Genomic DNA, 26,716 nt, shown 5'->3' with positions numbered 1-26,716 from the left:
GAGCCACCTCATTCTCTGTCGTCCCCTTCTTCTCTTGCCCTCACACAGAATAGCCCAAAGCATATATTCTGCTGGAGAGAAGCTTCCTGAAGATGGACTCCAGTATGAGTCTGAAAGCTCGGAAGACTAAACCTCTGGTCCCGATGATTGAGACTGGATCCTTATATACAGTCATCAACTTATGCCACAATTGGGACTAGAATTTCTATTGCTAAACAAGGGAGTTGTTAAGCAGGTTCTGCCAGATTCTACAGTTTTTGCCATGTTTCGTTAAGCAAATCACTGCAGTTGTTAAGTGAATCATACAGTTGTTAAGTGAATCCGGCTTCCCCCATTGTCTTTGCTAGATGGAAGCTGGCTGGGAAATGAGTCACCACTGTAAATTCAGGCTGGTTGCCAAAAGTGCCCAAATGTTGATCATGTGACCATAGAGATGCTGTGACAGTTGTGAGTGCAAGTACTGCTTGTAAGTCACCTTTTTAGTGCTGTTGTAAGTTCAATCATTCATTCAACAAATGGCCGTAAGTCAAGGACTACCTGTACTTCATTATTTGAGTCACTATTGTGGATACAGTGGTTCTTTTCTACACATTTTTCCATCATTCTTAAGCCTTCGGGGCTATCCTCACTCCCCAACTGAAAAGCAAAAATAAAAACATGGGAGTAGGTTCCTCAAGTTGGCTTTGACAAGATTTAAATGAAGTACAGGAAAACAAGGGGAGCAAGAAAAATGAAATTCACATATTTCTCAGCTATCCCAAAACATAGAAACATTAGAATTCCATATTATATCTGAGAATTTCAATGAAACATTTCCCCATAAAATCAATTTCAATTCAAAATTATTATTTCCTCAAATTTGAATCCTTTTAGAACGTAATATCTGTGCAACAGACCAATACAGGCCAATTATTAAAATCTGCTGAGAATCTACTTTTACAAACCCGATATATAGACTATGAGAAAGGATCTATGAAGGTTCTTAGTTATTCAAGTCATGGTTGTCCCAAAGGTGCCTTTCCAAAAGTCAACTGGATTTTCCTGGGTTTTTTTCCCTTGAAAACATTTGACTTCTCATCCAACAAGCTTCTTCAGTTCTGGCTGAATAGTGGGGAATGGAAGGATTTACACCAAGAAGGTTCTACACCCATTTGCACTCTAATTCAGATAACCCCCCCCCCCCAAATGGCTTCAACAACTCTCAGAGAGCTAAGGACAGACCTTCATAGTGCTAATAACCAGATGATCAATAGGAATATAACTTTTTCCATAACCCGCCACTCACCCAGAACTGAAGAAGATTCTTGGATGAGAAGTGAAATATTTTCAAGGGAAAAAACAAGAAAATCCAATTTGCCTTTTTTGGAAAAACACCTTTGGGATATGAAAAAGGGTGTTCTAAATATTACTTCTAGAGGTCCAGCAGGTGATAGCAGGCATCATAAGACAAGCATGATTGCTCCCCAAAACTGAGAAGGGAGTCACCCCTGGTTAGTAATTGATTAGAAATGCATTCAATTTTTAGGTGCATCATCTAAAAAAAGACATTTATTTTCTGAAAATAGTGAGGAAACAGGTCTTTTCCCCACTATCAAGAAGAGACTAGACCACAGGTCTGCAACCCGCGGCTCCGGATCCGCATGCGGCTCTTTCAGCCGTCTCCTGCGGCTCCCAGTCCTCTGCCATGTGCAGTCCAAAAAAAAAAAAAGTGGGACTAAAAAAGTTCAACCAATCAATTCAAATATGCAGGGTAGGTGCATATCTCGCCTTGGCTCCACTCTTCAGTCAAACCCTGTTCTGCACATGCGTGCATGTACACACATGCGCACACATTTTTTGCGGCTCCCAGTTTTTCCTTTTGTGAGGGAACCGGTTCCGAGTGGCTCTTTCACTGTTTCAGGTTGCTGACCCCTGGACTAGACAGTCACTTGTCTGAAATGGCCTAGTTTCTCCTGCTTGAGCAGGGGGCTGGACTAGAAGACCACTAAGGTCCCTTCAAGCTCCATTCTATTCTAATTTATACTGTCTTCTAGAGAAATCCAGAGATCATTATTTGAGCAAGGCTCAAAAGTACTATCAATGAGTCTAAATCATGAGAACAAAATGGCCATATATTTCCAAATCTATATAAATATCTCAGGATTAGGGTTACCTCACCCTCTTATTTTCTGTTGCTTTTGTCTTCTCTGGTGGATAAACCCACTGGTCAGAAGAATCACATAAATAACCTTCTTTTGGATATTTCCAGCTTTTTCTCCCATATTTTGGGTTGTTTACATTATAACTTGCAAAAATGTAGTGACACAAAATCAATTTAAATTCAACACTACAATTTAATTGGTTTGGACAACACTGTGAAAAACATTTATGTTTACTTATTCATGTGTTTACTTTAATTGTTTAATATGTAGATCAATCAGCTTAATTGGTGGGAACCAATTTTAATTGGAAGCTATAATTTTAATTATCAGGCTTGCAAATTAAGAGGAACTTGTTTCATTTTTCAACAGGAAATCCATCATAATCTATTCCAGGAAAAACAAGTTCTATAGAAGCTGAAAGACTGGCAAATGAAATATGATGTACACCTTTTTGGATTATAGCTCACCACACATAAACACATATATAAGGTTGTTTACTGCTTCAGGTTTTACGCCAAAAGAGTACACAAAAGGCATGCGTGCAACCACTGTCTGCAAATCTTTACAACAGTTGAGGCTTCTAATATTGGTCAGCAATTGCAGCAGTTAGTTCTGCAATGACCATATGCTCCAAAACTGTTTTTCTAAATTAATTCATGGTTACATACATGTTTCTCTTTCCTCTGCTGAGCAATTCCACTTTGTAGCTTGTCTCCCAAATTTCAGTCCTGTTTGCAGTTGGATGGCAATGAGGCAGGACTGATGTTCTTTAACCTTAATTGCAGCCAGGCAGAGAAAGCAAGTGTCACTAGTTGGCTCCTATAAAGATGGTTCTATCAGTGTCCACCTGCCTTTTCTATTTAGAGGCTGATCCCTTGTCACTAATCCCCATGCCTTTTTTCTGCTTTACCAGATGCTTGTACCCACACACCCCTCCCATAACTCTTTGCACAAGTATACACCCTTTCATTTTCCTCTTATGGTACCAGCATAGCTCCAGTGTCACAACAATCAAAGCAATAGGAATCAAGTTGTTCTTTAGTTCCTATGTTTCCCTGTAGTTGCATGGAAATTTTCAGGTAAGGAAGAATTGATAGTTCAGTTTCAAAGGAACAAAGCAGCAAGGTTCCTATGTTGCAACTTAAATATGTTTTTTTTAAAAAAAAGGCTAGGGAAGATTTGCAGCACAGAGGGTGAGAAGTTGGGAAAGCAAGGAGAGCGTGTTTCATTCAATCTGGCCAGAAACCAAAAGTGTCCCCACTAGAAAATCTATAGTTGAAAGCAGTATTAGCTTCTAGAGCTCATAGTCCTCATGGACTAATTAAAAGATTGTATATATTACATAAATGCATAAAGCATAGCAAACCAGGATGAAATGGTTACCTAGGGGGACCAACCAGTCAATAATGGGAAAATGGCATGCTATTAGAACAGAATGAAGTCATGAAAACCATCTGCCTTGAAGTGATGAAAGCATACAGGTCACAAAATAGTCCTCAACCAAATCTGGAAAAACACAGATATGGAGAGTATTTACAACAGGCTGCAATAGGGAGGAGACAATGTCATCAATTTCTGCACTCAAGAACCTGTGAGCAGTCTATATTGGTGATGGGTCAACCAGAAACTGTGAATCTGCTACTCTGGCCCATACAGTTTATATTTTAACAGATCTATATGTTTTTCACATGTATTCCCTGAAATTGCCAGTTGTAGCATTTTATTGTGTCAGGAAAAGAAGGAAAGTATTCTAGCATTCCTTAGGAAAGGAATTATATATTTCCCTTTCGTTTTGTTGAGTTGACCTACATTTTGAAATTTTGAAAAACTAGCAGTTTGTTATTTTATTATTTATTTATTTATTTATTTATTTATTCATTTATTAAAGGGAAGATATTAATCCTTTTTGAATTTACTGATAAGGAGTGGATCACTCTATCATTATCAAAATCATAGTCACATTTATAGAAGTCTACAAAACTATATTATTTCATTCGTACTTGGATTCCATGAAATTTTAGATTTTGATTCTCCCTCTTGCCCTTGAATAGAGAATCTTCAGAGAATATATTTATGCTATTTTTGCAAGTGAGGCCCAGTTGAAATACAAATGCCATTTTGTGAGTTGGTGTAGACACGATAACATGAATTGTCAGTACAGATCTCGTCTAACACTCAACAAGTGCTAAATACTAGCATGAATCAAAGTACGCTAGGAATGTTAAGAAGGCACAACTTTGCTGAGATGCTTAGCAATTTGTAAAGGTCAACATGAAAATCCTGCACACTGCTTTCATTATTAGATCTCTAAAAGTAAAATGTATTTATAATTTTATCAACCTTACCAAGATTTATCAGTGGATAGGATGTTATTTGATAGGTATGTATAAATATTTATCTCCTTGTATTGCTCTTTTTTGGATTAAAGACATGAGAGAAGACAACACTATCTGAGGAGGAGGAAGTTTTTTTTGTGATGCCTGACCCTTTCACAAACATTTCAGCATTTAACATGTACCCATGATGTGTCCTTTTCTTTGTGACTCCTAATCAGGGCCCATGTACCTGTCAGGAGGTAGATTCTAGAGTGAATTTATCTCCTTAAGTAGGTACTACCCCTAGATCAAAAAGCAAATACTTGGTATCCTTAAAATGCAACCCAGCTGCTCCTACATCTTGAATCTAAGGCTGAAACCCCAGGGAAAATAATGGTTATAAATAATAATAAAAAATGTTTCCCAAAAGAAATACCTTTAGAAGAAGAATAAGTGAGCAGATAAGGATTATTTCTAGGCCAATGTACAGGTAGGTTTTAAACTCATGATTAGCATAGCTGCAGCATCTGATAGCAGTGTTCCAATATTGATAGGAATGTTCCAAAATTTGAGGGGCTGCCACAAAGAGGGGTTCAACCTATTTTCCAAAGCAACTGAGGGCAGGCAATGGATAGAAACTAATGAAGGAGAGAACTAACCTAGAACTAAGGAGAAATTTCCTGAAAATTAGAACAATTAATCAGTGGAACAACTTGTCTCCAGAAGTTGTGGGTGTTCCAACACTGGAGGTTTTTAAGAAGAGATTGGACAGCCATTTGTCTGAAATAGTATACAGTTTCCTGCTTGAGAAGGAGGTGGACTAGAAGACCTCCAAGGTTCCTTCCAACTCTGTTATTCTGTTACCTTTCTCAAGCTCAAGCCTTCATACTTGCTTAGAAGAAGTCAAGAGTTACCAATCTGCCTCTTTAGATCTACCAACACAATGTTTTTAAGTAGCACCTAAGATCAAGCTTATTTATCTATTTATCTACAAACACACATACACTGAGAGAGGGAGGATATGTGCATGAAATAGAAAAACACACATTTGTTACAGCAACCGTTGTGTGTTTGTTGATGTTGTAATGTTACATCTTACTAAAGGGAAGTCAGAGAGATTAATAAAAAAGATTATGTGTGTCCCTGTGGCTAATTGGATTAAATACTAGGACTGAGATTACACAAAGGAACAGCAGCCATCTCAAGAACAAAGGCTGCTGAACAACCCTGAAACAATGAAAGTTTGAAGTAATTTGCCATTAAAAAAATTATGTGAATCTGTGTGATATATAGCATTTTGGGTATACTGTAGGGTTAGAAAAAAAGAATTGTATTTTAATGTTATTACTATAATAGACCACCTACAATCGAAATGTAAGACTGAATAGGCAGTGAATGACAAAATGACTGTGTTATTCAGATAACGCAAAGACGTTGTAAAAATGAGAGATTTCTCCTTGAAAACATCTGCATCAGTTTGGATAGTCTTGCCATTTGAGAGTGGGAACTACAGTATAATGTAGCAAGCAATGTTCCATGAAAAGAATGCCACAGGAATGTAAAATATTATTTGAAGTACAAATATTATAAGCACTAAAGAACAGACATATTGCATGATGCAACAGCTGCTTTGCTGATGCTGCTTAACTGATTTAGTTTAATGATAACGATTGATAATATATATTACTTAATTAAGAGAGTATTAATATCACCCTTTAAATGGAGGGATCAGGTTGTTAAAAACTTGTTTGAAACAAGGTACTGAACATATCAAAATTCACGTCATTCAGGAACTGAAGGTATGCAAGATTGATATCAAATATCACTGTCATGTAAAATTAGTTGTCCAGCAGTGCAACAAAGAGTTAATCATGTTTGTGAGAACTGGCTCACCTTTGAGTAAGCGAAGTAAAAAGTGCTTCAGTTGTCTTTGTTTATCAAGTACAAAATGCTCCAGTTTAAGAAAGATTCAAGGTTTAGAAGGCTTTTGACTTGAGCATTGGGCCCTATCCAACAAGCTGCAGGTCAGTGGTGAGAAAAGTAAGATTCCTGCACCTAGGTAGGAAAAACCAGATGCACAGGTAGGATAGTATGTAGACAGTATCTGGCTCAACAGTTAGTGCCTATGAGAGGAACCTAGATGTCCTGGTGGACCATCACTTAACTATGAGCTAGCTGCAGCATATTGCCAAAAAACCCAATGTGGTCCTGAGCTGAATCAACACAGGGATAATATCAAGACCAAGGGAAGAGATAGTACCACTCTATAACGCACTGGTCAGGCCACATTTGGAAATATAGCTGACCTGACCACCACAATACAAAACAGATGCTCAGGCCCCAGAAAGAATACAGAGAAGAACAATAAAGATGATAACGGGTCTGGAGGCTAAATCTCATGAAAGTATCTTTAGCTTAAAGAAGAGAAGATTGAGGGGAGCCTTGAGAGCAGTCTTCCAATACTTGAAGGGCTGCTATGGGGAAGAGGACACCTAAAGGTAGGACAAGAAACAATGGGTAGAACCTTTGTCAGAGGGAAATCCAATCTGGAATGAGGAGGAATTTCATTGAGAGAAATGAAATAAGAGAGAGAACTATTAAACAGTGTAACAGGTTGCCTCCTGGAGTTGTAGATTCCATCGCTGGAGGTTTTCAAAAAAAAGACTGGACTACCATTTGTCTGAGGTGGTATGAGCACACCTGCCTAGGGCAGGGGTTTGATTACAAGATCTCCAAAACCACTTCCAACCCTATAATTCTATTTATAGGCAAATTGCATTGAATACAGTGATATTTATTCCACAATATATGCCATGTATTCTTGATTCTTCAGTTATAAACTCACATGAGGTTACCTTTATATATACAACTTATTCAAGAAGCTAAGATGATACCAGCTTACCTAAACTATCAACTCAGTATTTAAATTTGCACACCATATCAGTGAATTGTGACTGGTAAGACATTATTGCTACACCAGGTTTTTTAGTGAATAACATGCAGAGTGGAGATGAGAGAAAGAAACATGCAATACAGAGATAGGACAAAGGAAGGCAAATTTGTTTCATCTTATACCCTTCTTGCAGCACTAGAGATTTATGGATCCCATCCAAAAATCTTCATAGGTCAAGGCCGTACAATACATGCATATTAAATTATTCAAAACTACACATAACAAGAACCTTACACACAGTTAAAGACAATTAAAAATAACACACACACATACCCTCAATTTTCAAGCATAAAAATTAGACATCTGTCTGTCCCTGTGTAACCAATGGATTTCAGACTTGAGTTCACTCAGTCAGCAAATAGCTGAATTGCATTTTGAACTTTGGCACTTGAGTTTCCCAGCACTTTTTCACCTAACTATTTCATTAGGATAACAGCTTTCCACTTAAAGGGTCCTGTTGTATCCCACCAGTTCCCCAGACCCAAACATCACTTATTTTCTCCTATAGATTTTCATCCCAGGCATTGGAATCCTCTTCTCCTTATCGGGTTGATACAGACCTGATTCATCCTCTCTTCTTTCTGACAGGGGCAACAACGAGGGGAGCGGGCATGATACAACTACTCATTGTTTCGTTTCAGAGAACCCTGCCACAGGGCATAGATTAACACCAAAAAATAGATGGCTGCAGCCCAAGAAAACCATTTTTCAGAATGCCTCCACTTGATTAATGAAGTCATGGCATCGACCACAGTTGACTTTCATAATGTGCTCTATATTCTTTGCTCCTTCTCTCCTTAGAACTATCAGCTTCAGTCAGAAAAGTTTTATTTTTCCTTCATTTTTGTAAACATCTGAAAAAAGGAGCACCAAGAATTATGCTATTAACAATATTTGGATGCTCAAAGGGTAACAATGGAAAGCTGTTGTTTTGGTACAACAGGGGCCAACTGATCAGACTATAAACATTCATATCCCACTACTTCAATAAAGGAATCACTTAACATCTGTAGGAAGTTAAGCTTTGAGTACATACAGTAAACGTATAAAAATGGGTAAAGAAATGAGAAAGGAGATTTCCTTTTGCTAAACTTCCATTTCTACTTGATAATATTTTTCTTAGCTTGCTTCCATGTAGCTCTGGACACAGGATGATGAGTTTATTGTATATGAGATAACAAAATTATGGGAGAAGTGGGAGCTTTTGAAAAGAAGGGTAAGGGGAACAATTGCCAGGGCTGTTCATGGGATGGATAAAAAAAAAGTCAAGACGGCATCTACAACTATATGATTGAATTTAATATTTCAATTTTGGGAACACCTTTCTACACCCGCCCACTCACCTGGCAGGTGTCAAGGACTTGTGGAAAGTTTCGCACATAAAGTGATTCATCTCAGATATAAATGTGAAATGTTCAGCTTGATAAATAATCGCAAGCTACAAAATTATTAATTTTATTTTCAATTTTCCCTTACTAGTATTAAGCCAATATGGTCCTGTTATTTGTTTGTAAAGTAAATCAGCACATGGCTTTAGAAGTCACAGCACTGGCTTAGCTTACTTTAGTTGGAGGATGTATACTTGAAGCAACCATCCTCCACCAGCAAGGAATACTCACTGACTCAGTTAAATGTCTTGGTAGGAAGCACTGCCAACCATATTTGTTTGTTAGGATTTTAATGTTTTAATGCTATAAGTGGCCCACAGTCATTTCATTACAAGATCGGTGGCAAATAGGTTCAATAAATAAATAATCTTGTAAATTTAAGGTACAGAAATTATTAAACAAAGGGGGGAAAGACACACTGAACTCATCTTAACTCTATGAAGTAATAATGCATTGCAAATAACTTGGAAACACAAATAATAGCAATAACACTTAGACGTATATACCGCTTCATAGTAATCACATTATTAGACTTCCCCTTTTGAAACCAGCTGTTTCCACGATGCAGCAAAAAAAACTATCTCCTTATCCATCTTAAATGGAGTTACTCAATCACTGGAATAAGTGATCCTAATTACTCCACTACCCTGAAAACAAAATAAACACTGGTCCTTTCACCACATTACCCCAGTGCACCTCTTTCTTTACTTCTGAGCTATAAAAAAAATCTAGTATAGGAAGTTAAGAATACCATTTTTGCAATCAGCTCTGGCTTCTGTTACTTCTGATAGTTTCAGTTCAAGACAACATGAACTTCAATTCACAAAAATGACTTTTTTGTGTGTTTGCTGCAGTGTTTCTCTAGAGTAACCTTTCTCGATGTGGTTCAACAGTTACATGGAGTTCCTTGAGACACCATGGCACTCATGATGGGGGAATTTTATGTTTTTCAAAGACCAAAGTAAAAATGAATGCTAATAAGTGTCAGTCTTTTATTATTCATTTTAGGTGGTTAATTTTTAAGAACTCCTGAAGGTAGACATCATTTATTATATCACAGGACATCAACATAAACCTTTCAAACTGATTTACAGCAAAATCTTCTAAAACAGAACTGATCTCATGCTGTCCTGCAATCTGTACACTTCAAGAATGGAGCAATGGCCTTTGAAGCCCTATTGTATTCAAAGATAAAATTTGTAAAACACTGAGGGCAGTTTACAATCCATTCTTCTTCTCTCCCCCCCCCCCCATTTTTTCTTCTCTGTGCAACAATTCTGCAAGGTAGATGAATCTATGGAACAATGACTGTTGGCCTAAGCTCAATAATAAGGTTAGAAATTCAGTTGTCCTCATTCCTCATTCTGCACTCCAACCACAAAATCACTCCAGTCCACATGTCATTTTAGCCCCCAAAAGCAATGACTATATAATGTTCAACAGTTGTAATGCACATCCCAGTTCAACTACTGTTGGCTAAAAATGTTCATAAAGCCCATTTAGGGGGAAAAAAAGTTGGCTAAAAATAAAACATTATGAAGTGCCAAGAGACAAAGCCTTTCTATTATGCAGAATTAAAGTAATAATTTTGTGGAGGAAAAAAGGGTTTTAGAGGTTTTTATGACAAATGTTTAAAGCAGTGATGTCAATTCTTTTGACACTTTGGTTTCAGCACTGTTATTATGTAAGTGTAGCTCATGCCTAGTTTATGAATCAACAACATTTGGCATGCCTCCCCCTTAGTTCATCTGCTACAGCTTCTACTTCATGACCTCAGTTCTGTTTAGGTTAATGGAGTCAGGTCCTGTGGCTAACTCCCTTCATAATTCTTCATCCATCCTAGCTGAATTTGACCAATTATCTTTCACTGTTGTTGCGGCAACAAATGATACTTCTATCAGTTTATTCAACATAATCAACCTCTCGGTGTTTTGAGATGTACATTGTTAACATAATTCAAAATAGAAATATGAAACATCCAAAGAGTGCTTGACATCTAGCACACTTACTCAATTAATTACTGCACTGAATTAATTAATCTGTTGGGTCCCCAGAGCCAACCACCAGTCATTTAAACTCAGGCATGTAATACTTGTTAGAATATAAACCAATTTACAGAGGTACACAGTGTTTAAATTTTATTACAGACTGAGTAAAATGGAAACTTAAATGATTTTCATACAATGAAAACATGCTAAAGTGCAACCACCTTGTTCAGTATCAAATGCTTCAGTGAAAGATAGCAAATTTTGAGATGTACCAAACCCCTATGAATCTTTAAATGCATACTACTCCCTTTTTATGATCCTGTCAAATCTCTTAATTTGGGGTAGAGTCGAGGCAACTAAATGGAGCTGAGCATTTACTGGCTGGATGCCCTTCCTGACACCATGCAGAGTTCACAGCAGATAGTTTTTCTTTGTGGCCTAGGAGAGAAACATTTGCTGCTACCCAAGATTGAACTCTCAACGTTCCAATTTGCAGTTGGAAAATTGCACACCAATTGTTTTTTTATAATTATGGTACTTCTTTCACCCAAAAGGATACTATGACTATCGTATCTGTCCACTTGGTGAGCTGCTAAACAGTTGTTAATCTCACTGTACAATTCTGAGACTAATGTTCTTCATTCTATTTAATACATACAGTATATTCCTAGACATTTATATTTTGGAAATATGTTCCAACAGAGAAAAGCTGTGATTTTAAATATTTAGATAAACACTTCTCTAAATAAAACCTTGAAAGTTACCACTATTTTTAACCACTTTGCACACATTCCTAATAGCCGATTTGTGCCTTGAAAGGGGCAGGAAGCATGTAATAGTTAAGCCACTATTAGGTTTCCTTGCCATTGCTCTATATGGAAAGATGTTTCTTATGCATAACCAATATGGGGACATTCTTCAGAGCAGGAGATTGACTGGAGAAGTCTGAGTTGCTAAATAACCTGTGAAAATATTTGCTATTGTCAGCGCCTTAATTTTATTATTCTCTAGGCAAGGCACAACATTGCAGTGATGGCATGCTACATTTTTATGAAGTCAAATTATTCCTAATAATCAAATGTGTACTAAGGAACAGTTTATCAATAAATTTCAATAACAGGAGAAAGAGGAAGGCAATGACAACCACCACAGAAGCCTGCTCAGCTGGACTCTTCACTCCACACCCCCTCCCAACTCCCACACATTGCAGTAAATCTAGGAAATGTAAAAATAGCCAATTAGTAATTGTGCTGCATTATGTAATTTGAGATTGGAAAAATAAAAGCTGGATGATGCATACAACGTTCTTAATATCATAGTATATATTTATTTATATCCACCCATCTGAAAGGCCACATGTATGAACATTTGTAGTTTTCGTGAGATTTTAAAATAATGCAGAACTTCAAGCCTGTAAATATAAGATTCATAATTCTGAAGGACAGCAACGACTTCTGACTGAGTATACTTGCCTATTACCAGATTGTGCATTAGTAATGAGCACACTCCTTATTTGCAATAATTTCACAATCAAATGTGTTTTTATTATTATCAATGTATTCTGTATTTCATAAGAGTGATTCAAAGTCTCAAAAATAGCAATCTGGATCTATATATGTTAATAAATATCATATATTAAAAGCAACTTGTTATAATAAAAATAATCATATGATCCTGCAACTTTGCCCAAAAATTCTAGCAGCAGCATTGAATCTAGCATTGAAATGTAGGAATAGGAATGTAGAAATAAGATGAAGTTCCAGTAGAAGCTATGAAAACTAAGCATCTTATGCTTAAGCTTCTAATAATATACCTGGGACCACAAAGACTCACAAGATACGAACTGGCATTTCAAGGTAAGTACAGCCTCATCTAAAACAGGTTGGTACTTTAAGCTTACCTACAATCATTACTCTTTCCTTAAAGTACATACATTTGTTTAACATCTGTCTGTGTTAAAATGTGAATTGCATGTCCTCCCACTTATCGCCATCACAGCATCCCATGGTCATGTGATCAAAATTAGAACACCTGACAACTGGCATGTATTTACAACTGATGCAGTGTCCTGAGATCCCATGATCACCATCTTCCCAAGTGGTTTCTGATAAGCAACGTCAATGGGGGAAGCCAGGTTCACTTAACAACCAGGTGATTCGCTTATCAGCCATAGCAAAAAGGTCATAAAATTGGATCTGACTCACTTACAACCTCTTCACTTAGAAGTTCTGGTCCCAATAGTGGTGGTAAATTAAGGAATATTTATACTTATTTGTTTAACCAAAATTTGCTTTTGTATTCTAGCAAACATTCAAGGAAGTTAGCAAAATTTAAAAACAACAGCCATGTATAAGACATTAAAAACACAGATTGAAATTCAAAACAATTGCTAACAAATTCATTACAATTGCTAATATCCATCAACAATTAAAAGCAGACCGAAAGAACATTGCCTTTAGTATTTTTCTAAAGACTAAGAGAAAGTGGGCCAAATGCCATTAGTTATTTATGCTAATAAATGAGAGAGCTTAAAAAAGAACAAACAAAGCTCCAATATTTGGTGCTGTGCTTCTTAACATACCAGTGTGTTGTTATTCAAGTCCATTTTTCCAGCAAAGGGCCCCCATGTTGTTCCCACCGGAAGCTGTTGCCGACTCTGGATCTTGCGTTCTCCATCCCTCTGGAACATCTCCAATTCCCCTGAGAAGCAAAGAAAATAAAAAGAGTTTACCACACTAGCCCACAGCAATCTCTCCATTGTTACGTTTATTAACCAGCCAACATTTAGGCAATTTTTTTTTCATTAAAATCACATATACAGTGTCATTTCCATGGGGACTAATCCAAAACAAGATGGTAGACAATGCATAATGCATGGGTCCCAAGCCCCACTCCATCTTTCTGTGGGTCAATGTCACAAACATGTACAGAAATCTATGATATCAACTCACATACGAATGGGGTAAAGATTGGATTATCACTGTTTATTCTTGCTTGCAAAGTTAATGATCTTGAGTCATTCAGAAAATACAAATATTTTCCCTCCTTACAGTTATTCTCACTGTGTAAATTTCTGTTGATTGAATGTACCATATTCCTAGTATTTAGTCTCACTGCATTTTATGTAACTATTTGTAAATTAAGAATATACTATATATGACAATATACTATGCTTGTCATAAAGGTACTGGCTGAAACCCTAACAGAAGGGTGCTATATATAATGATCTAAAGCTCATTACTCATGTCACCAAAAAAAACCCATCCAAAGATTGAGGAACAGCTAGTATTCAATTTTACTTATGTACTATCAAATATTAAAAGTTGATACTAAGTTGGTGGGTTTCCTTCTTTCCTTTTTTTTTGGGGGGGGATACTTTTCAGTCAGACAAGTCCAAGCAGTTTTCTTGGCAACATTTTTGGCATTTGTTTGCCATTGCCTTCTTCTTAGGACTGATTTACCCTTCCCTTTCTGATATAATTTTCCTGACCCAATCTCATGAATCAAGACTTGCATCTTCTGTTTAGATAGTGTTTTTCTGCTGCATAAGTCTTTAACACAGTTTTCCTCAATCTTGGGAGCTTGAAGATGAGTGGACTTCAACTCCCAGAATTCCCCAGCTAGTATGGCTGGCTGGAGAATTCTGGGAGTTGAAGTCCATCCATCGGCAAGCTCTCAAGGTTGAGAAACACTGCTCTAACATATTTATCAGCTGCCACAGTTTGTTAAATAACTGCAGAATGATGCAATCCTGTTTTCTCACTTCTCATCTTTCAACACTCTATTTGAATTTTCATTGCCTGTCAATTCTGCACAGCAGAACTTTTCTTTCCTTTTGGTTTGAGTCATATCTTGCTATATTGCTCTCAATTAATCAGTTAATTGGATAGAAGCCAACTGTGACCTAGATGTTGGATGGCAAATCTGTCCATTTTCTTTTGTACAACCATCCTGATAGTAAGTCTCTTTCATTTCATTTCTGCAACAATCTACAAATCTGAGAAAAAGAAAGATAGCCTTTGTATATATTCTCATGTAAGATTCTCCTTATGTATACATTTTTTTGTGAGCACTTATACAACTGGCATATGCATTTCTGTACGTGATGATATTTAATGTATTATTATGTTTTTACGTGCAAAGAAACACATAACAATGTTCTGAAATTTAGACTGACTACCTTCTATTCCTACTTTGCCATCACTGAAATGGTGTTCTTTCTTCTCCCCTAATACCAGTGTCCTTGCAAAATAGCAAAAAGGACCGTACTTTTTCATTGGCGGCTGACGGGTAATTTTTGAAAAGTCTCCCTTTTTCTGTTCAATCTATGGAGAAATATGTGTACATTAACACATACAGAATGTTTTGGCTTTTGTTTTAGATAAACATGGAAACTGGCAGTTTTGCCTGCTTTTAACCATTAAAAAGGAAGCATGTCTATGGACATGTCAAATTTAACTGATAGCAGAGAAATCATGAGAATCTTTGAAAACCCTTTTAAAAATAATTCAGTCTCTCTTTCTGCCACTGACATTTTTCATCTGAAAAGGGTTCAGACTCAGTCAAACAGTGACTCCTTATCTATACCTGTGGATTTACAAACAGGCCTGGCTTTTAATGGATTAAGAATGACAAAGTTAGGGCAGATTATTCAATGATAACCAAACATCTACCAAAATCCCCAGTTGCATAGGACAATGCTATTCTTTTCAAATAGCAAAACTTCTTAATAGAAGAACTTAAAAGATTGCTTATACAAAATGCAAAATTGCAAAAAGCAGCCAGTAAGACATTTTCTTTTCCTCATTCAATGTTATTAGCAAATTGATCTCCATACACAATAGCTTCCTATTTCATTGTTTTAGATGGAATAATGTATCGACATATTTCAAATATAAATAATGAATTTATGTTGTTATTTAGATAATGTAAGTTCTGAGCAATTTCCATCCACGTTTGCAGTTAAGAAATGGTGAACATATTGGAAAGCTGTACATGAAAATATTTTTTTATTTAGTTGAATTCAAATAATTGCTACAATTATTATTTGACATTATAATGTCTCTCAAATTAATCAGACTGATAAGCCTAAATGGAATCCCTTTGGACCATAACAGTAGGAGCAAAACTGGATAACTTTGGACTGAATACATCTAAGAAGAACTGTAATCACAATGTTAGAAAACGCAATCACAGTCAGGCAAGCCCACATCCGTAGCACAACTGGAAGTAAACATATACCCGTTCTTTTGTAAACTGGTGATGAATGACAAAGGGTTGTAGCTCAAATAAATCCACCCTGAAACAGTAAGTAGATATCAGAATGTTTAGAGGAATGTCAAATTTGCACAATAAAAATTGAACATCTTTATCTCATGTAAATGGTCAACATCCCCTCTCAAAAATAAAACAATCCAAGCAGTTCAGTGAAGACAAGGGAGACCTTCTGCACAAGGATTTAATGCCAGTGTTCCTCAACCTCAGCAAGTTTAAGATCTATGGACTTTAACTCCCAGAAGTTGGCTAGGGATTAGCTGGGGAATTCTGCTGGCAGAGGAATTCTGGGAATTGAAGTCCACATGTCTTAAAAGTTGCTGAAGTTGAGAAACACTGTTTCATGCTACTTAAGAATCATGTCCAAAGCTGAGTGTTTCTACAATATCTGAACCCAACCGGTGCCAAACCTGCCCAAGTGTGACTCCCAAATACGAGGTGACATCAGTGGAGGAAAAAAGCCCTGGATAACATTAGCTATTCTGAGTGCAGAGCTAGTTCGCCCCCTGTGGTGCACTTCTGGATAGTGCGTCAGTATGAACCGAACGGACTAGCAATCTTAGGCAGCCAAACAACTACTCTTTATTAACACTGTAGTCTCTTGACTAATGTATCATCACCATATGCTAAATCAATAAATCTACAATATCTGTATTTTGCTGCTGTGCTTATTTCATTTCTAGCTTAGATATAGTGCATTCAAAAACACAAACAACTTATTTTTGTTATTATAAAACTCTTCAAAGTTTATGGATGGCCTGTATTCCCACTGGGAATACTTCCTGGAATGACATAGTCTACTGTTCCTGGGTCCTTAAAAGGGAACTTGGCAGCTTCAAAGCATCCCCTTCATAGAAATCACTCAGGTTCTTTTTGCATCTAACTAGACAAAACAGTACTATTCTGCCAGAATTGATATGAAATATTTTAATTTTTGCAGATGCTTTCAACTCTTCACCTGCATACAGTAATTTAGACAAATAAATTAGAATAAAATTGACAAAAGTTTTCTCTAATTCTACTTTCTCTTTCTGCAGGAAATCAGCTGGCTTCAAAGGCATTTTCATGCCGTTTGGTATTTGCTTGTTTGTAGTAAATATCTCGTAGATGGAGCAATGCTAACAACGTCTTTTTCTTTCCATGTTCTATCTATAGGGTTTCATGCAGACATTCCCTAAGACATGACAAAATATGCAGTGGGAAAGGGAATGGTGTACTGTCAAAAAACACAGCTAATTAATGAAACTAAACAAGAAAGGCTCTATTATGAAAAGGAAGAAATTTGCAGCTTGCTATTTCTAATTCTACTTCCAATTTTATAGCTTTATATATTTATATTTCTTTGTTCTGTTCTATACTTATTTTATACTTCATCATTTCTGGATTGTTTCTAATTCTACTCTTTCTTTTTACAGTTCCAGTTTCTCCCCGTAGCTTTTCTTCATTTACTAGAAATGTCTTCCTTTCTCATTGTTTCTTGGTTGCATTTTTTTTTCTTTTGTGGTTCCAGTTTTATATGGTTCTTCATTTTAACTTGCATGACTTTGTGATAATTCTATTCTGAATCACTCTGAAACTTAGCCATACATCTTCACTGAAAGCTAAAAAAATGAACAACATCACATTACAGTTTCTAATAAGAGTCTTAACTGTGTTACTCTGATACAGCAAAAACAATCATATGTTTTGGCACAAGAGACAGTAATGTACATGTTTGTCTTAAAGGTGCAAGACATTGCTTCAATAAGAGCAAGTATATGAAAGAAGAAATTCATGTTTTCTAGAAATCAATATTTTTGCATTGCATTTTTAAAAAATATTCTTATTTACAATGGAACAAATTGCCTTCAAAATAATATAAAGAAAAATAATGACTGCCCACAATTTACATAGTCATTCCATAAATAGATCAACCACATAGCTAATCTGGCCAAAGGAGAACTATGATTAATATTGATAAAAACTACAACTTAAGTTACACACTATTTTTAAGAATAGGCAGGTTACAGAGGGTTTTTTTCTGGAGAATATTTGCAAAGAAAAAAAGATGCTTTTTATTTATTCCATATACTTTTATCTAACCACATTGCCACTTTTGCTATCTCTACTGCGCATTACTAGAGTGCTTCAATGCACGGTTAATATATACTGCAGGAAATATACCGTAATTGAGATATCACTCTGATGTCTAAATACGTTCACTAGTACATGCAAGACATTCACTGGGGAATAAATCACACTAAAATATATAGACCTTTGATTAAACATGAACAGGATTAGGCTGCTCAATTGTTTGACAATTAAATAGAAAAATGGATCATGGGTGTTCATTATAGACAAAAGACAGCACAGCAGGAATTTTCCTTTCCCCATATGCATTTCATGAAGATCTTGCCCATTTCTCACTTGCTGAATATGTTTGTGCAAATATGTGTGCCCCATAGTATGCACTAATCAATTTTTAGGAAAGATAATACTGCTAGTGCTATGGGCGGTTTGTCTTATCTTGTTGATATAGCATACTTTTAAAGTCTGTGATTACTCAAAGACTTATGATAGGTACACTGTAAAAAAAGCCTCAAGTCATGGTTCACTAGCTCTGCTACAAAACATCCCATGGCTTTTAAGATAATCACCCACACCTTAGTAAGACTAGAAAGCGAGGTTTCAATTGTGGCAATTTCTTCCTGTGTGTTTATGGTATATAAATAAGAATTAGCAAAACATATTTATCACTTCTTTCACAACATAATGCATAATGATTATAAAAATAGTTGATGGCTAACGTGAGCAAAATTTTCTGGATAAAAATTTCTTGACCTTCAGTTTGTAAATGTATTAATAAACTAGACTGAAATATAAGTTCTGAAGAAATAATAAATAAAAAAACTGGCCTACAAGTTTTTGGTATTAAGGCCAAGGAAATACTTATCAATTATTTCTGTTTTTCTCCCTTGCTTAAAATTGCTATATAAATTGAAATGGGAATTAGACATCCAGTACACAAACATAACTTTGAAAATACTCAGTTTTCAATGTTCAATGAAAGGAAAGATGTTTTAATAAGTCATCAATGAATAATACTCAAGTGATTTGAATTATTGTAATATGACAGAGGAAAATATTGCTGTTAGCCATCCAGAATTACATGTTTGAAATGGAAAGCCCCAAAAATTGAATGAATAAATGTACGGATAATTTAGAATCCTCATTTAGTCCAAACTTAGTGACTATCAAAGATTACATCCTTCCAATTCTCTGCTATCCTCCATGGATGCTGCCCATTCTCAATATAATTCATTTTTTTCCCCAGTTTTAAACAGCTTGGAGCCAAGATGCCTGAAATAGAGTCTTCTCCCTTATCCACAAGGATCCATTTGTGACCACAGGACCTTCTCAACTGCAAAACATTTTCCATAGAATTCCCTCTTAAGAAGACTCATTTGGAGCACCCGGTTTTTAACATCAGATGATTTAAGGTCCATGTAATAATAGCTTTAATTTTTTAAAAAAAAATTACATAAAATTAAAAAAGAGGAAAAAACATTTTAAAAAGATAAAAAATAAATGTGAAAAACAAGTCTAGAAACATTAACTAAACATAAAAAGCCCCTGTCAGAAGTTAATATTTGGCTAACTAAATATATCACACAACAAAACACTCTTAACTATTTAAATACTCATAAAGGCTAGTTTGAAGCACAAGTCATCATGTGATGGGAATTATATTGAATGTGTCACCTTGCAGACAGTAAATCTGCTACAACATACAGTCTGGCCAGATTTTGCACAGCAGCCCTTAAAATCCATTAGATTGTGCCACAAACACAATGAGTATTTAAATTGTTAGTTAAGAGTACTTTGTATTATGATAGATTTAATTAGCCACATATTAACTATTTTTTATTTATCTAATGTTTTCTCCCCTCTCTATAGATATTTTTAGATTTTTCTTATACATTATGTAGTTTTTGTTTTAATATGTTTTTAGTTTTTAAAAGAATAATAACTGTTTATGTCCCACATTCCTTATACTAGTCTATGATCATTGTGAAGATTTGATTGATTGAAGGTCCATGTATTATCTCACACATTTTAGGATCAATGCTTTATTGCATTTCAATCCTTGTATCCATTAATTCCTTCTGCTAAGCTCTTATATATTGCTAAAAGTTTTAGTCATTTTTTATTTTATTTTATAAATTTTCCTACAGAAAAATCTACTCCATACATGCTTCTGAACAGTTTCCTCAAAGTTGACGTTGTATCTTGTGAAACAGCTCTACAAGCCTACCTTACTAGTTTCTATCTTCAAATATCTTTGCAATTGCCACCTTCATTCTGTTTCTCCATTGCCCCATAGTACTCAACGTTAAACTACAGTTCTGAGCATAAACTTGAAATACGGCATTCTCTCCTCAAATACCGCACTCATACCCAGATAAATCAGGCTAGCCATTCAGTGATCTTATCCCTCCTGACTCTTTAATAAATCGAACCTCATAAGTTCACTCTGTAGGAAGTTGTCATTAAATGAAATTGTGACCTTATCCGTTGCTTGAACTTACCCTGCTGACAACTACATTTATTGTAAGGATAAGAAATCCTAACAAATGAACAAAAAGTCCTACCCTTTTGATAATTGTGATCTTAGTTACATGTATCTTTAGCAGATGGCATCATCTCTTGAAAACGTCTTGGTGATTTCCCCATGATGAATATCTGATCAAAGAAAAATGTGCTCTATAGGTAACTGCTAAGGCCACTGACAGGGAACAGCAGAAGTTCATGGAGGGAAGATACTTATGTGACAGCTCTGAATCAGATGCTATTAGCCAAACACAAAGAGGCCCAAATTAGTGTGTAATTGTGCTGAAACAGATAACAAAACAGAGGTGGAAAAACAGTAAAAGCTTCCCTTTAGAGGATTTGTTCAGCATTTACAACAGGAAATACAAACCACAAACTGGCAAATAAAATCACAAGGCTTGTTGCCATTTTTTTTTGCAAGACTGCCTTTCTGCAGTCTTATATAGACTATCCAGTAATATAAAAAATTATTAATCTTATTGTTAATTTATTAGATTTATTAAGCCCACAGACTCTAAAGAGACTCTAGGCAGCTTACAAAAAATAAAATATAAAACATAACATGACAATATACTTAAATAGATATTATCGTGATACAATTATGTTTACATTATCTGCTGATCATGCTTAAGGAAATTACTGATTTCCTGAATTTCCTCCATGCCTTGTTTCTGAATAACTGAGAATATTACCTTATACTCAAAAGGCATTGTATCAGATGCAAGAAATCAGTAAGTTCAAATGATTACAAGTTTATTGCATGCTAATGCTGTCTACGAAAATCTGAACTACAAACGGTCAAAGCAAATTGGTAAATAAGATCAATGGAATTCAAGAAGGGCTGGACTTAGATCTTTTTAGTCATGAAGGGACTTGAGACTAATGATACATTTGACTCCTCCCTTAGGCTCAGCCTGGTCATCTCCAACACACTGAAATTGGAGTCTTTGTGTATAATTTTTCATAATAATATATAATCAATTAAGAAAGCATAAATTTTACATCTGTCATACAGAAAGTTTCTGCCAAATATTTTCCACAGTCATTAAACAAAGCAATTATGTCATCAGATATAAATGGCTATGTATCAATACATTTACTCAAATTGTACATTTTTTAAGCCTATGTAAGTAAAGGAGGAAGAGGAAAAAGAAACAAATCCAAGGATGCCAGCAACTTTTATCCAAATCACACACAGATATAAATTTTTGGAAGCTATTAAATATTCTTTTAGATGTTGACTGGGACGTTGATGGCTGACTATTGTGTAATTGGCTGTTGTTTCCAAGGAAAGGGGTTAGTAGCACAAGGAAACAGCAGCCAACAACTTAATAGCCAACCATCAACACCCCAATCAACATCTAAAAGCGACACACAACAGGTACCATATAAATACCACACAGAATAGTCAAAAGCACATACTCTGCTAGATTGAAGTTCCCTGAGGATGAGCTCCAGCAGAGATCCAAAAGCTTGGAAGACTAAACCTCTAGGACAAATATATCCGCCTTCATTCATAAACAATGTATATTCCTGTTTCTTAAATTTCCTTAACTTTGCTCTTTGATAATGAAGAAGAAATGGGAACTGCTTAGGACAAGGCATTATGCTTTACTATGTAATACTTCACTATAAAATACAAGTAGGTATTTTTTTCTCATTGAGAAATACATCAGATACTGAAGGACAAACCAACTCTTTTATGAATTAACACTGTTTATTCAAACATTTTAAAAATCCATCTGCTGCAAACTAACTTTTTAAAGGAAAATAACATTTCCTATGTATATTAAAAGAATTTTTTTCCACTTGGATAATTACATTGAAACCTGAAATATTAAAGTAATGTGTTTCAGACTTCAAGGGAATATTATGCAGCAAGGGAGATATTTCATCCAGATGATTTAACAGAAGTACTAATTTCAGAAAAAGCTTCTTTTTGTATCAAAGGCAATGGTGATCCACATCTATAGCAATCAACCACTTTAATCAAAGCATTTATTGTATTTCATTTTCTTCTTGTAAATATGCTGTATTAACAATGACATTCTTAAGTAGAAGTCTAAATTAATGTCTATCATGTCAGGATGAAATTGATCACACTTTTCTCCAACTATTTGCAACAAGTGCAATGTTATTTTCTTGAAGACTACTATGCAAAGCTTATTGTATTAACTTGGTTATCATTAACATACTCTACATATGAATCATGTTGGAATGAAAAAGAATTTGTTTCCTTACAATACAAGTTGATTGTGCTATGAGAGAACAATCTATATAAGAAGGGCAAGCCATTATTATCTCCACTCAAAACAGGTGGAAGAATCATCAGACCATCTCTAGGGAGAATTTAATTCCTACATGTAGCATAAACCACAAATAAATTTAAAAGGAAAAACGTGGTAATCAAAGGAAATTCAGATCTGATCTTATTTTCCATTTCTACATTTCCTGAATGACTCGCATAGATTCTTGCTTCTTTTAAAACTTGTGAGAATTGTTACAAAAAATACACATATGCTAGATCAGGGGTTCCCAACCAGGGGTGCAAGACAATATTCTAGGGGGTGTGAAAACTTGGGTTTTCAAAATTATAGTGTATATGCATAATTTGTTGCCATTATTTTGAAGTTTTGTAAGGAGTGTGAGAATATATCAGAAGTGTTCTAGGGGTGCAGAGCATAAAAAAGGTTGGGAGCTGCTGGGCTAGATGAATACACGCAGCAGAGTCTATTCTTATTGTCCCTAGCAAGCTTGTGAGTTATATTTGCCAAGTTCTTAGCATAATATGCAGACTGACCAGTAGGATGTAGTTATATATGGGTGAGGTTATCACCAAATTAATCTAATGAGTCTTCCCACTCCCAAAAAACCTCTGATAGACATTTTTCTATACCATTAGAAGGCTATCAATCAAACCTTTATTAGAGCCTCTAGGCCAGAAAAAGGCTATAAATACTTCCCAAATATGAAATTATTTTTATGAAGTTACAAATGACATCTTTTATCTATTTTTTTGTCCTGAACTTCTTCATTGTTTGAGAAGATTTCTACTCAGTAGCAAAACAATATGCATTGTATATAGAACATTACAAGTTCAGTGGCATCTTCATTCAATTAGCTGCAAAATATTTTTTGCACTATGCTATCCTCTAATAAACATCACCTAAAGTAGATAAGAAATTAAATAAAATATATAATTTAAACCCTAATCCAAAGCTGTATAAAAATTATGCAAGTACTAAATATCCCTCTAATTTTAGCAAATCAAAAACCTGTTTGAACTTTAATGAGTTGTCCAAATAAAATATTTTTGTCTCAAAAGCCTTGAAATGAATCCTAGGGAGACAATGAGAAGGCTGCTTTCATATTCCCACCAAATAGGCTTCTGATGGGAAAAGACTTAAGGGAAGGTTTTCTCTGTTTAGTACCCAGGTAGTTAATAGCCAGATAACAGGGCTTAATACATCACAGCAACAACTTGAATTGTTCCTAAAACTGGACCAATAGCTAGTGGAATTATTTTAACTTAAGAGTCATACACTTCCTATAAACATTCCCAGTCAGTAAGCAAGCTGTAGTATTCCAGATTTGTTAACTTTTTTTAGGATACTTTTCAAAGACATCTTTTCACACAACACATGCATTAGTCCGAATGTACATAGAATATACAGTAGATCAGACCCCTGGTCTACCTAGTCCAGCAGGCTGTTCTCACGGTGGCCAACCAACTACAAAAAAAGAGAAAGAAATCACTACAGTAGTTGCCGCGGAAATGGCCTTCAGAGTCAGTTACACTGCCAACAAGGTTAACAGCCATTAATCCCAATGACTTCCATGAAAGGGTCCAGCTCTTTTTTGAAGCCAGCCAACTGGTTTCTAGTTTCAAACAAAAATGGGTAGCCAGTACCACATCTCAAATTCCAAAGTTTCATTGTCTGTCTATAGTATAAAACAAAGATCATGTTTATTCCAGGATTAAATTTCATTGGGTGGCCCTTGGTTCAAATAATTTGGGAAGGAGAAAATAGCTCCTCCTGTATCCACACCATATATAACTCTGAACACCTCAATTATATTCCCCTTTGTTCTTCTTTAGTCTCCTTTCCAGACTAAAAAGTCTTAAGTGTAGCAGCTTATAGTCGTGGGGATGTTCCATATACTCAGTATATGCAACAGAGGCGTTTTTTAAAAAATATACTTTGGCATGTAGTGGAATCTTATTCCTCTTCCTTCTGAAAAAGTTAATGTGAACTTCACTTTTGCAGAAATACATCAGAATGACGGGAAAACATCCCAGTTATATTATGACACTTCACAGAACAGGCTGAGTTGTTACTTTATCCCAGTTACGTGTTAGTTGGTGCAGTACTTCTGCTTTCCTCCTGCCAAACCTGCTTTAAACCTCCACCTCCCCCATTCCCACAACAGATGATAAGGAACATGCCAGGCTTAGCAAGCTTACGCCAATGATAAGATCATCTCCTTCTAGATTCTGAGGATTGCTCTTTTTCTTGCCACATTAACAAGTTACCCCTGATTAACATCCTTTTTAATACAGATTCTCTTTTGAAAAATACAAAGGTATTTCAAGCCCATAACATAGGTTTGTCAGATGCTTTGGAAATCAAAGAAGAGTCAACTTCTTTTTTGAACGTATGCATGAATAATGCATCTGTGTGTGAGTACGCAGACTTAAAAACTAGAATAATTCTGTATATGTTTTAAAAATAATACACTCTTTCCATTTCATTTTTAGCCTTTACACAAATTAAGGCATCTTAAACCTTCTATTAGTTGGGAACTTTTATAATGAATCAGGATTTCAAATAAAGTTTTTTATTACATTTTGAAATATTGGTTATTTGTACTTGGTAACTAATGAAGGCAGTGATTTGCTTTTTTGTTTCCAACTATTATTAACAGAAAGGGCCGATTTGTTCCATTTTCTCTAGAATGTGAGGATTTCTGTTTTCTTTTGTTTTTGACTTAATTATGGAGGCCAGGGTAGCACATGCTTACAATATGCTATATTTTCTTACACTCAGTACGCTATAATTGCATCAAATTTCAAGTTTCTGTGGATTTTTACTTTCTATATACTGTAATTCTGAAATTTTTAACTTAATCCAAAAATATAAAGATGTCACCTTTTTAAATAATTATACATAAATCACAGTATCATTATATATAAACAACCTGATACAATGTACATAAAACATTAACATCTGAAGGCAAGTTGTTCCGCTGGTTAACTGTTTTCACTGATAGGAAGTTTCTCCTTAATTCCAGGTTGCTTCTCTCCTTGCTTAATTTCCATCCATTGTTTCTTGTCCTGCCTACAGGTGCTTTGGTAAATAAGTTGCTCTTCTTTGCACTTTTTGCAGCCTTAACATCTTTTTTGTAATGTGGTGACCAAGACTGGATGTGGTGTTCCAGGTGTGGTCTTATTAAGGCTTTATAAAGTGGTACTAATACTTCATGTGATGTAGTACCTGTTCTGAACCAGCCCTCTTCTCGCAACCCCTATTCAAAAAGAAGAGACTGGAAAGCGTCCAAGGCTAAAAGGCTTCTGCCAAGATTTAATTACGCAGCTAACAAAAACACTAGAGCTTGTCTTCTCAAGCGGAAAAGTTGCTTACAGCAACCAGCCCCTCCCCAAACACTCCTTTTATAGAGAGCTCAGGGCGTGGTCTCCCTGTGCCTCCTCCCGAGGAGTCCTGCAGCCTTTCTTTGTTTGTTCCTGCTTGACTGCCTCCTGCGTCGGGCGTCCTTGAACAGGGCCAGCTGTGGGTCATCTTCCTCCGCACTCTCGGGCTCACGCAGCTGAGAAGAGGTCCCCGGCTGAGGACTCTGCAAAGCCTCCAAACCATCATCAGCCGGTTCGTTTCCCTCCTCCAAACCATCATCAGCCGGTTCGTTTCCCTCCTCCCCCTCAGAGTCATCGGATACATCAGAGCCGGCTGTCGGACCCACAGGCTGGCCCTGAGTCACAACAGTACCATTTTATGATGATGATGATGACTCAGAAACAGAGCTTGTTAAGGATTGTATGATAAAATGGGCC

General features: G+C 35.9%; 1 protein-coding gene across 2 annotated transcripts in view; it reads right to left on the bottom strand.

The window, feature by feature from the left end:
• ZFPM2 (zinc finger protein, FOG family member 2) overlaps positions 1-26,716 on the bottom strand; it is a gene marked incomplete at both ends in the record, with an annotated part of 365,245 nt that overhangs the window by 182,008 nt on the left and 156,521 nt on the right. For both annotated transcript variants that reach the window (XM_081325400.1, XM_081325401.1), the window contains one exon: positions 13,367-13,485. In XM_081325400.1, the coding sequence (XP_081181526.1) occupies positions 13,367-13,485 (119 nt within the window). The remainder of the gene's footprint in view (positions 1-13,366; positions 13,486-26,716) is intronic.

The sequence above is a fragment of the Vipera berus genome, assembly GCF_964194415.1.
Source record: "Vipera berus genome assembly, chromosome: 3".
Classification (NCBI taxonomy): Eukaryota; Metazoa; Chordata; class Lepidosauria; order Squamata; family Viperidae; genus Vipera; species Vipera berus.
This window is presented reverse-complemented; position numbering and strand designations above follow the sequence as displayed.